The sequence below is a fragment of the Spermophilus citellus genome (genome assembly GCF_964194105.1).
Source record: "Spermophilus citellus genome assembly, chromosome: 2".
In the NCBI taxonomy this organism is placed as follows: Eukaryota; Metazoa; Chordata; class Mammalia; order Rodentia; family Sciuridae; genus Spermophilus; species Spermophilus citellus.
In genome coordinates this window covers 65,448,850-65,461,429 of record NC_138183.1, presented here as the reverse complement: position 1 = coordinate 65,461,429, position 12,580 = coordinate 65,448,850, and the positions used below count along the sequence as shown (strand labels likewise).

At 36.4% G+C, this 12,580-nt stretch overlaps 1 protein-coding gene and 1 pseudogene across 2 annotated transcripts; one reads left to right on the top strand and one right to left on the bottom strand.

Moving 5' to 3' along the window:
- Positions 1 to 1,086: 1,086 nt before the first annotated feature.
- On the bottom strand, positions 1,087 to 7,896 carry LOC308641014 (prorelaxin H2-like; the record flags this gene model as incomplete). Its single annotated transcript, XM_081279111.1, has 2 exons — positions 1,087 to 1,447; positions 7,704 to 7,896. The coding sequence occupies 2 exons, from the start codon at positions 7,894 to 7,896 to the stop codon at positions 1,101 to 1,103; spliced, it is 540 nt and encodes a 179-aa protein (XP_081135237.1). The 3' UTR covers positions 1,087 to 1,100.
- On the top strand, positions 2,046 to 4,024 carry LOC308634501 (polypeptide N-acetylgalactosaminyltransferase 1-like; annotated as a pseudogene). The gene is made up of 4 exons: positions 2,046 to 2,056; positions 2,653 to 2,817; positions 2,934 to 3,491; positions 3,595 to 4,024. The product of its transcript is annotated as a polypeptide N-acetylgalactosaminyltransferase 1-like (transcript).
- Positions 7,897 to 12,580: the final 4,684 nt, after the last annotated feature.

Below are 12,580 nucleotides of genomic sequence, written 5' to 3'. Positions count from 1 at the left end.
ATGTAGGACATGGATCAGGGCAGTGGTGAATAGCAGACTTGTGCATCTGGGTGGGAGCCCTTTGTGCTCTGTGGTCTGTAAGATTCCTGGCATTAACCTCATTGAAACCTCCATTTTAGACTGTAATCTTCCTGACTTCATCCAAAGTGGTTCGTGGTCTCCAAGGTTTTTAGACATTTATGCAACTATGCAAAGTGGCTTTGTGAGGATTTAATCAATTCTAGAGGTTTCATTGTCATTAGTTATGTATGGAATTCACAATGCAAATTTCTGTCTTAATCCATTTAAATTCTGTTTCCAGACATTTGATGTAATATATTACCTTCCCATTTAAATGCTGGCTAACATGTATGTATAGGTAATTTGAAGGAACTGGCAAAAAACGAAGATTTCAGCTATGTTATTTACTTTTCTAACAAGTTTTCATATTACTCTACAATTGTTTTGGTTAAAAGAATCGTTTGTAAGTAATAAAACATTAAACATAAACTGTCTTTCCTTACTGAGTTAGTTCTGTAATATATATGATACTGAGTTGCTTATTCTCTTCTATATATGTCTATCCATTTATCTCCTTTAAAAATTATTTTTGTCTCTCAAAACCTACACCTGAGAATATAACCTTAGTTTATATGTCCTTAATTAAATAAAGGTGAGAGTTCAATCTGACTGCTTCTAATGAATTATTCAATAAGATATAAAAATATTTCAAAATTAAAAGAGTCAAATCTTTGTAGATTTAGGCATATCTAATCTAAGAATTAATGTCAATAAAAGCATTTGGTCCACTTTATGTAACTCCTGTTAGGCATTGCATTAAAATGAGTTTTGTGTGGGTAAAGTGACAAAGATTGAAAAAAATTTAACTAATGGCACTAAAAAGCAGTAATAATCAGATTGTGAAAAAAAAAGACAAAAAGACTTTCAGCTCAAGAAGTTTTATTCACAGAAACTACAATAACAGAAAGAACATTTCCTTTCACATCAAATGAAAAAATCAAATAATACAGTCATTTCTCATATTCTAATAATCATGCAGCCAGAAAGAGATATCAGTAAAAATTTCATCAAGAATACATGTGAGCACAATTAGCTTCATCTTAGCAAAATTTAAGCATAAATCTTCTGGAACATTTACGTTGGCAACATTTCTCAGTCAGTGAATCTTCATTGATCTGTCGCTTTTTTCGGGAATGAGTATTCAAGCTTAAGTATTCTAATTTTGAAAGGCTATTTTCTGCTTCCCCTTGTCTATTGTGAATAATATCCTTCAGCTCTTCAGGACTAGGCTTTGAATCCTCTATTGCAGGTTCTTGTCGTTGTAGCTCTAGTGACAATGGTAGCCTCTCAGATGGTGCTGCCCTCAGCTGCTGTGGCAAATTAGGACTGATTCCCAACATCATATTGAAGGCATCTTTATCTTCATTGAGAGAGGATGGCATGATATCTATTAAGTTTAAAAAAAATAAGTGGGAAGGGAGAGAAAATATTGATGTCAAGAATCATCAGGAAAACTGTAAATGTAAGAAGAGACAAAAACAAAGGCATTTCCTCAATATACTTGAACAGTGAACAAGAAGCAACAAGTATCCTGCTATCTAAGCAACCCGGTTTCCTTATATTTGAGTAGCTTAAAGTACTATAATCTTGTCAAAGTTCTGCTTTACTCCACTTGGTCCTCTGTCACCTCTTTCCTTGTCATCCCCTCTTTGCTTTTATCATGATACTTTTCACCCTTTGACATTCATCTCTCATCTTTCTGATGTCATGCTGTTCATTGAACCACTAATTTAAACAAAAGAGGGAATTTTTTTTTTCCTTTGGTATCAGGGATTGCATCCAGAGGCACTTAACCACTAAACCACATCCCAACATCATACTGAAGGCACCTGCAGCTCACTGCAGCCTCCACCAGCTTTTTACTCTCACCCCATTGCCATGGTTACATATTAGTTTCTATTTGTCATCTTAATTTAACCTTTGTTGTTCAAGCAGTGGAAAATATATTTTATACATAAGAGCCTAATCAAAGTGGGAGAGAAAAGATGGATTGGAGGTACTACATTGAAAGAAAATTTGCATTGAGGCAGAGTCTCATTAAATTGCTTAGGGCCTTGCTATGATACTCAGGCTGGCTTTGAACTGGTGTTCCTCCTGCTTCAGCCTCCCTAGCTGCTGGGAGTACAACTGTGTGCCACTGCTCCATGCTGGATTTTGATTTTTTATCATAGTAATTTTTCCATTACTAAAAAATTTCGACTTATGATAATAACCCTTAAAGAGGACCATAATAACCTTAACCTATCCAATCTCATGGTGGCAAGCTACTGCTTCAGAATAAAGTTTAAAATGAGGAATTTCCAAGAGCTCTGATATAATTAGCTGAGGATATGTCTCTCACAAATCTCTTTAGCAATCACTTTTCCCCAGACTATTTACTCCAAGTCAATAGACTTTGATATTGAAAAGAGAAACAGGTTAAAAGAACACAAACAAAAAGCAAATACAAAGCAATCTCATCTTCCCTAGTTTGAATTAGTAAATTCCAAGATTCTTTATAACTATTATACAAGAATTATGAAATGAATGGCATTATATCAATCTCTGACAATGTAGAAAATAACTTTAAATCATACTTTAAATCCCATAAAGAAAACTAAATGTGCAGGACTGCGGACTGCAGCCCCAGAGTAGCGCAAGCTCTGTGGCACATTGGAACTGCGCTGTGACTGCCAGAGACTGCCCAGAGGATCGCTTGCAGCCACCACTGCTGCTTACAGAACAGGAAGATGTGGGACACATGGATTTGGAATTCATGTGAAAAACTGCTTTGGGGGTGTGAATGTGATTCCTGATGAAACTGGATTGGAATAATTTTCATTGTGTGTGTGTGTGTGTGTGTTTTCTTTTTAAATTTTGCATTTGACTTAAAGTGCCATAAGTAAATTTGTATATTGTAGGGTGGACCTAGCCACCTCCTTAATTTGGGTACTGTTGGATACGTTCTTGCTGCTTTACTTCAGTGAATGCAACAAATGTGATGAGAAAAAGGAGAGAGGACTTCCTGCTAGGAATGTTCTACAGCCAGCATAAAAACCTCATGAAGGTCCTGGAGAAATGGGGAAACCAGTTGTCATTCCTAAAGAGGATCAAGAAAAGATGAAAGAGATGTTTAAAATCAATCAGTTCAATTTAATGGCAAGTGAGATGATTGCACCCAACAGATCTTTCCCAGATGTTAGGTTAGAAGGGTGTAAAACAAAGGTGTATCCAGATAATCTTCCTACACAAGTGTGGTGATTGTTTTCCATAATGAGGCTTGGAGCACACTTCTGTGAACTGTCCATAGTGTCCTTAATAGCTCACCAAGCACATGATAGAAGATACTGTTCTAGTAAATGATACCAATGAAAGAGACTTTTTGAAAAGACCTCTAGAGAATTATGTGAAGAAACTAAAAGTGCGGGCTGGGGATATAGCTAGTTGATAGAGTGCTTGCCTCATATGCACAAGGCCCTGGTTCAGTCCCTAGCACCACAAAAAATACAAAATAAATAAATAAAAGTGCCAGATCATGTAATTTGAATGGAACAGCATTCTGGATTGATCAGAGCTAGATTGAAAGGAGCTACAGTGTCCAAAGGCCAGGTAATCACCTTCTTAGATGTTCATCACCAGTGCACAGTGGGGTGGTTGGAGCCTCTCTTAGCAAGGATCAAACATGACAGGAGAACAGTGATATGTCCTATAATTGACGTGATCACTGATGATACTTTTGAATACATGGCAAGCTCTGATATGACCTATGGTGGATTCAACTGGAAGCTCAATTTTTGCTGGTATCCTGTTTCCCATAGAGAAATGGACAGAAGGAAAGATGATTAGACTCTTCCTGGCAGATCACTTACAATGGCAGGAGGCCTTTTCCAATAGACAGAGATTACTGTCAGGAAATTGGAACATATGATGCTAGAATGCATATTTGGAGAGGAGGAAAAACTAGAAATTTCCTTTAAGATTTGGCAATGTGGAGGAACTTTGGAAACTGTCACTTGCTCACATGTTGAACATGTGTTTTGGAAAGCTACCCGACCCATACACATTTCCAGGAGGCACAGGACAAATTATCAATAAAAATAACAAACAACTTACAGAAGTATGGATGGATGAACTCAAGAATCTTTTCTATCTAATTTCTCCAGGTGTGGCAAAAGTAGATTATGGGGATATATCTTCAAGACTTGGTCTAAGACACAAATTACAATACAAACCTTTTTCTTGGTACGTAGAGAATATTTACCCTGATTCTCAGATTCCACATCACTATTTTTCGTTGGGAGAGATATGAAATGTGGAAACAAATCAGTGTTTAGATAACATGGCTAGAAAAGAAAATGAAAAAGTTGGAATTTTTAATTTTCATGGTATGAGAGGCAATCAGGTTTTATCTTATACTGCCAATAAAGAAATTAGAACAGATGACTTTTGCTTGGATGTTTCCAAACTTAATGGCCCAGTTACCGTGCTCAAATGCCACCACCCAAAAAGCAACCAGCTCCAGGAATATGATCCAGTGAAATTAACCCTGCGGCATGTGAATAGTAATCTGTGCCTGGATAAAGCAACAGAAGAGGACAGCCAGGTGCCCAGCATTAGACTTCAATGGAAGCTGGTCCCAGAAGTGCCTTCTTCAAAATGTCACCCTTCCCGAAATATTCTGAGACCAAATTTTTTAGAAAAGAAAAAAATAAGGATTGAATGGACTACCTCAGCATGCGTTTCTGCCACATTCTTAAGTAGCAAAAAAGAAAAAGTGTTTTCCTTCTCTACAGGATGTAAGGTTTATCAGCCATTAAAACTCAGACTTCTCTAGCTTTTCACTTCCTATCCAAGGACGTGAAACTGCACAGTAGTGAAACTCGCACACTGATGTTTACAAGATTGAAACAGTCTCTCATCAAGAATCATGGAAAAGAATATTCAGACAATGAAATAGTCAACACAATGTGCTTTCTAGAGAGCTGCATCTTTTATAGTTTGCTTGCACATCAGTAATTTCTGCTGGGTACTGTCAATGAAGAGATTATCACGATTTTTTTTTCCTGATTAGAACTGGTAGCCAGTATATTAATTATTGACATAAAAGCAAATATAAAAGAACTAGAACCAGATTCAGAATCATTAAAACAACATTGAAAAAATTATATTAAACAGGGTTTAAACAAAATTAAAACAGAATTATGAAAAGTACAATTTGGGGCTGGGGATATAGCTCAGTGGGTAGAGTGCTTGCCTAGCATGCACAAGGCCCTCAGTTCAATATCCAACACCGAGAGAGAGAGAGAGAGAGAGAGAGAGAGAGAGAGAGAGAGAGAGAGAATATACAATTTGTTACAGTATGGTATCTAATTTCTATATAGATTTAATACCTCAGGAAAATAATACCTCAGAGAAAAATAACTGATTCCAATGACATACATTTTGTTTTCATCTGTGATAGTCATGGATGCTTTTATTTTCCTTGGGGTGCTGAAAACAAGCTGGGAGAAAAAGCTCTTTGAACATAGTTTTAATTTCTTTCTATAATATTTTTGTTTGATTTGTGGGCTGTTGAAATTGTGATTTTTAATTGCCTTCTAAAAAATGGAGATTTGACATGATGTCTCAACTGAACAAATTAGACATCTCAGTTGTTCTTGGGTCAACAGGCTGACAATCCTAGTCTTCTGTCTCTCCTTCCTCCCTTTTCTCTCTCATATTCTCTAGCTCTCTCTCTCTCTCTCTCTCTCTCTCTCTCTCTCTCTCTCTCTCTCTTTCACTCCATACTCAGATGTGCTTCATTGTCAAGTGCATACTTAGATTAGATTATTGAATTGTAATGTTGATCTGCTGTTGTTTTTAAATACAATTTGACTGAAAATGTTCAATTGGCAGTTTTTAATAAGTTAGCCAAAGAAGTGAAGCTCTTGTTCCATATTAATAGTCCTGCATTCTTTCTTAAATTCCATTTATGTTAAATTGTTTTTTTCTCTGATTTTTAATACCAACAAATCACCTATTAATTAAAAGTTACATTTTTAATTTCCTAGAAAGAAAATCCATTGCAACATTGTTTCTGATATATATATATATATATATATATATATATATATATATATATATATATATATATTCCTTCCTGTTTTGAAGATTATATTTAATGGCATTCTTTTCTTTAATTTTCAAAGACTCACTGCAGGTAGTGCTATTTCTAGTGCATAAGAATGTTTCTGAAAGTCACATCACTAACGATACTTGCCAAACTGAGCGTCCATGAAGTTTCTTATATCCTATTCAAGTTCATCAACATCAAGCACTGTAGATGTTTTAGGGTGAGGCTATGATACAGAATGCATAAATTGTCCCCAGGAAATATGAAATGATGCAGGTGCTGGATGGAACTTTTTTCTATTCCATGAGCTGTGTAATTCTATCTTCAGTAGGCCTACTGCTTAAAAAAATCAAATGTCTAATCAATAAATCATTTTCATGCTCAAAAAAGAAAGAAAAGTAAATGTATTTATTTTGCACATTGATTCTGCATGAGGATCACTTATGTATACCATATGCAAATGGTATCACAAATCTACTTGTGGTTTGTGATAAGTTACATACACCATATAAAATGTAAAACACTTAATTGTTGGTAATTGAGCTTGCTTTCTCTGGATTTAATAGAACCCTCTATGGGTTTTCACTGCTTATTTAACTTGGCTTCCATTTAATCTTCCTAAATGCTTTAGAAATAATAAACATATTTTTTAAAAACCAATCCATATTTGAACTGCTCCTAGTTCTGAGATCTTGCTTTAAAAAAAAATGTATTCGTTGCAATTTCTAAAACTAGAAAGCAACAATAAAATCTTCAGCTTTCCTGGTCTAAGAAGCAAGCTTCCCATTTCCTTGGTGTCCTTTATGTTTTTTCTGTACTCATCGAGTCATTTTTGTTTCTCTTCCATCACCTCTGTCATACTTGAACTACGAGACCCAATTCAAAAGGTGGGGAGGCCAGGCTCCCACCACAAGGTACATTCAAAGGGAGTGGAGGTAATCTTTGTGGCATAGGCCACTGCCAGTTTTTGACAAGGAGGATAGTCACTAATTCTAAGACACGTTCTGTCTCACTTTTCAGGACCCCAGAAGAAGTCTGACCATGCTGCAATGTATCCTTTGGTACAGAAACTAGAAGATAACCAGCTCACCAGCTCACTTTTTGCCCCCTTTCCTTTGAATAGGAGATGCTTCACCTAGGAACTAGGTTACCATTATGCCTGCCATCTGACCTACTCAGCTTTTCCTCTGGGGTCCAGAACTGTACCTATCTCCTGCTGGAAATTGTGCAGCATCACCTCTTCTGTGGCTCCCCCCATGTCCCCACGGTGTTGACATGGTACCAGGTGAAAAGAATACTAAGTATCTCTTAGATGAGGCTTTTTGCTATTCTTGAATTTCTCCTCCCTCTGGCAAGATTCCCTTGGAGGTTCTTTCAATAAAAGCAAGTTATAAAGGAAAGGTTCAAGCTGGGCAACAAAACACCACTAGCAGGATGACATCTCAGACTTCTTGAGTCCCTTTGGATAGGTTTGCAGGCCCATAGCAACCAATGGGAAGTGATGGATCACTGGTGGCGGATGGGGGAAGCCTAGGCAGACCAAAGCTCTCACCTGCAGATCTCCGATGGGGATATCTCACTGGCCTGTTCCAGGTCGCATGGCCACAGATGTTGATCACTTCTCGGACTAATTGGCGACCACACATCTGAACAACCTCTTCCCACCATCCTGGTTGGGGTGCTGTGGAAACTTGGCTCAGCAGCAGCCAGATTCCTAGGAGGTGGACCAAGAACAGGTGAGACATCTGGGCCTTTTTTCTTGGCACTGGCAGCCTTTCTCTAGAGAATGCAGCAGATCTCACCCACAGACCTGAGCCTGTGAGGCTTCCCTGGCTTCAGCCTGCTTTTCCTACCTGGCTCAACCAGGCTTTTATATTCTTGGGCTCTTGCTCAGCTCTTGAGCCAATGGTCCCAGCTCCACCCTTTCCCCACCCACCTCCATGGAATTTACTCAGCTCTTGTTCACCCTCCCCATCTTTCCTCCATTACCCCATTCTTTTGCCCTGGGCCATTTTACATTGAACTTTTCTTCTCTTTTCTTACCTTCAAACCATTTGGTGTACTAAAGTCATTCTCCATTTGCAGCCTTTCCTCTATATAGAGCAAGAAATGACTGTTACATTGAATTTCATCACCAAAAATAAAGTAGTATCTTCTTAGAACCCAAAGTTTTCCAGCAATCATATTTGCCACACTATCTTCTAGCCTAAACAAGATAAGTTAGATAAAATAGTATAGAGTCTGGTATATCAACCCATAAAAGATATGATGCATTAATGGATAAATTGTTGACAGGAGGAAAAAAAACTGGATCTTACTGTGAATCCTAATTAAAACACACACACAATAGGTTTGTACAGTCAAGTCTTAACTTTATAACAAACATTCTTCATGGTATTTGCCTTCTCCTCTGGGAGACATCTTGATTGTAAACAATATTGTAATGTGAGATTATATTCTGTATTTTTATAGACTGGAAAAGAGAGAGAGAGAGGTGGGAGGTGGGGGTGGAGAATGAACAAACAAAAAAAGAAATGAAGAAGAAATGGAATCCCACAATCTAAAAAAAAAAATATTTTGGTAACATGTTTTAGCACACACAAAAAATGTGCTTTTTTTCTTACTGTAATCTATATTTGCTGCATTTGGTAAGAGTTTACTTTTTAGAACTTTATTTTAACTTTAAGAATATTCAACAGAGTTTCTGGTCATATGCTCGTTAAACAACTCTGATAGATGTCCAGGGAACTTTTATGTGCAAATAGGTTTTTTTTCCAACAATTCATATGCTTGCATGCATGACCTACTCAGCTGTATTAGCTCAGTTACAATTTCAATAGGGCCCAATTAGCATTGGTCAAATGTGCACTGTACAATTATTAAGATCATACCTGATGAAAGCTGTGGAATGGTTAGAGGCATTGCTGTTTTAAAAGGGGGTTTCATGAAGACAAGCATTAAAGAGAGTCTTCTCAAAATTGAAGTTCAAAGGTATTTTGGGGGGACAGGGGTTAAGAGTTCTTGCAAGAATAATCCATTTGCAAATCTGTCTTCCAAAGGAATCACTCATTGCATAATATAATTTTGACCAATGTTTTAATTTTTAATGTGCATTTTGTAGAAGAGGTGCTTAACAGTCCATCTTGATTTGATATTTATATGGGTAAGAGAAGTGTCAAGTTTCAAGCTTCTACATGTGCTGTTTCCCCAGTACCATTTATTGAAGAGACTGGCTTTTTTTCAATGTGTGTTTTTGGCACTGTTATCAAGAATCAGATCTCCGTAGGTGTAAGTGTTTATTTCCGGGATATCTATTCTATTCAGTTGGTTTATGTGTCTGTTTTCATGCAACCACTGTGCTGTTTTGGTTACTGTGGTTTTGTAGTATGTCATAAAATCAGATACTGCAATGCCTCCAGCTTTGTTCTTTTTGTTCACGATTGCTTTAGCTATTTGTGCTTCCATGTGAATTTTAGGATTGTGTTTTCTAGTTCTGTGAAGAATGCCATTGGTCTTCTGATGGAGATTGCATCAAATCTTAAATCATTTAGTGTAGTATGGACATTTTAACAATATTAATTCCTCTAGTCCATGAGCATGGGAGGACTTTCTACTTTTTTTTTGTATCTTCACTTTCTTTTGTCAGTATTTTGTAATTTTCATTGTAGAAGACTTTTGCTTCCTTAGATATAGTGATTCCTAGATTCTTTTAGTTTTTTTTTTTTTTTTGTATTTTAGTTGCTGACATAAATGAGGTAAATGTTTTCATGATTTCTCATCAGCAAATTTGTTACTGGTATATAAAAATACTACTGATTTTTGCATATTGATTTTTTATCCTTTACTGAAATTGTTTCACTTCTTTTAGTCTTTCAGTGGAGTCTTCAGGTTTTTCTATACCTAGAATCATATCATCTACAAACATATAATTTAACCTCCTGCCCTCCTAATCAAATTCCTTTAATTCTTTCTGTAGTCAAATTGCTCTGGCTAAATCTTCCAGTACTCTGTTGAGTAGTGAGAGTGGATATCCTTATATTTTTCTAGATCTTAAAGGAAAGGCTTGCAGATCTTCCCATTCACTCTATAGCTGTCTATGATTTTGTCACATACAGCCTTCCTTGTGTTGTCATACATTCTTTCTATACTTAATTTGTTCAGGGATGTTAGCATGAAGAGATGTTGAATTTTATCTAATGCATTTTCTGCCTCTGTTGAGATAAAATCTCAGTAACAGGCTGGCCTTGAACTTGTAATCCTCCTGCTCCAGCCTCCCAAGAAACTGGGATTATAGGCATGTGCCATCATACCTGGTTAAACAAATTTTAAGAATGAGTGTCCATTCTTCTCAAACTATTCCAAAGAATTAAAACAAAGGGAAATCTTCCAAACTCATTCTACCAGACCAGCATCCTTCTGATATCAATAGGAGACAACACACACACACACAAGAAAATAACTATAGGCCAATATCTATGTTTATCAGAAATATTGGCTTATAGTTTTTGTATGTTCTGTCCTTGTCTCAACAAAATACTAACAAATCAAATCTAAAGGCCTATCAAAAATGTAACTCATCATTTCTAAAAGAGATTTATTGCAAGGATGTAAGGATGTTTCAAATACATAAATTAGTATTAACTGAATCAACAGAATAAAGGAAAAAACTCATATGATCAGCTTTCACAAACCTTCCTTATCATATTTCAAATAGCCAATATCTCTAAACCATTGACTTGTATATATTCCACAGGAATTTCTTAACATTTTTTGAAAACTTCACCAAGCTACCTAGATTTCCAGTTCTTCCTAGGACAAGCTTTCATCCTGAATTATGTTCTCTTAACAGTAAAAAAACACGCCTAGGCCAACTCAAGGTCAGGATCTATTCTGCCTGCACAGAATATCAATTTGCCCACAGAATTTTGCTGACTATAGATGAGAAATACTCTAAAGAAAAAAAAATAACATAAAATAAATTAACCAAGGTTAGCACTCCATCATTCAACCCCATGACACTATTAAACTAGCAGTTGTGGACTAGAACTATCGTGCAAGCCTCAGAATTAGTGATGCCACTGAGTCCCTATCAGTGGAATATAGGTTTCCAGTTGCTTTTATTCTAGGCATAATGATTTGTGGTGAGCCAAATCAACTGTCATTAAAGTAGCTGCCAGAAGAACAAGTTAACAAAACAAATTAACAAGTCTGTAAGGACATCCCACGGCTAACCTTGGTATTTGGAGCAGAAATAGGAGGTTTAAATTCAACAAGTCGGTAACTGAAACTTGCCAACAAATCTTGATCTATCTACCACTGGTAGCACTTGAGTCAGCTCACTCCCTTCATGAAAACTGTTCTTCCTTGACTCCATTCTTACTTTCTAGACCTGTCTCACTCCCCCAGCTCCCAACCACTCTAGGATTCCTGGTATACCTGGAGCCCAAGTATGCTCCAGTCTTCATAAACCACAGGGACTGACCCAAATTTGCCAGAAGAAAAAACAGTGGAGGTGCTAAATAGTCAGCCTTGAGGGAAATACTAAAAATGCTTTCTTCAAATTAGACAATTGGTGATATACATGATATTTCTGAAATCTTCTGTGGGCATCCACATGACCAAACTCTAGGGAGAACTACTTATCCTATTATAGAATAGACACATCCCAAGGCCAAAAGATACCACACTGCCAAATAAGACACTTTAATATTATTTTCTCAGGAAGAGTTTCTTCCTTACCTGGAATGGTGGAAGAGAAAAAATATCTAGGCTCTAGCTAGTATCAGTAGGTTAACACATTTGAACATGCATGTATTGAAACTGTTGAAGTCTATAAATTAAATTGCTGATTTTATACGGTTCATACTTAGATTATATTGGTTGTAGATTATTTTTGCAATATGAGTCTGCACATTCCCCATCCTTTCTAACCTGTATCCTCCTTTTAAAAACTAAAACATTAATATGATTTTTCTAAATAGCACATCTGGTATTTGTGCATTCAAATATTTATAGAGAACACTCTATAAAACCAAACCAAACTATTCAAAACTATGCTAAGACTTACTTAACCAAAGTCACATTTCTTAAAAAGATGCACAATTAACACAGTCTTGCTGTAATAATATTATGTGAAAAGCCAGGTAGTATAAGAAAGGAGTACAGAAAATGAAGTTTATACCAAGAGTTTTCTTTTGTTATTGCACATTTATTCTACACATTTATTATGTTACACTTTTATTCAACACTGTAATAAATATTCCTTAAAACAAAGAAAACCATTGCATTAATACAAAAGTCAACATGCTATCTAGACCAATTTGCTTATCCACTCTCTTGGCAGGTTAGCCTCTCCAGGGTCATGTATTATCGCAGAGTCTCTGGCATCACTTCAGGACAATTAGGTGATAATTGATGAAGTTAAAAATG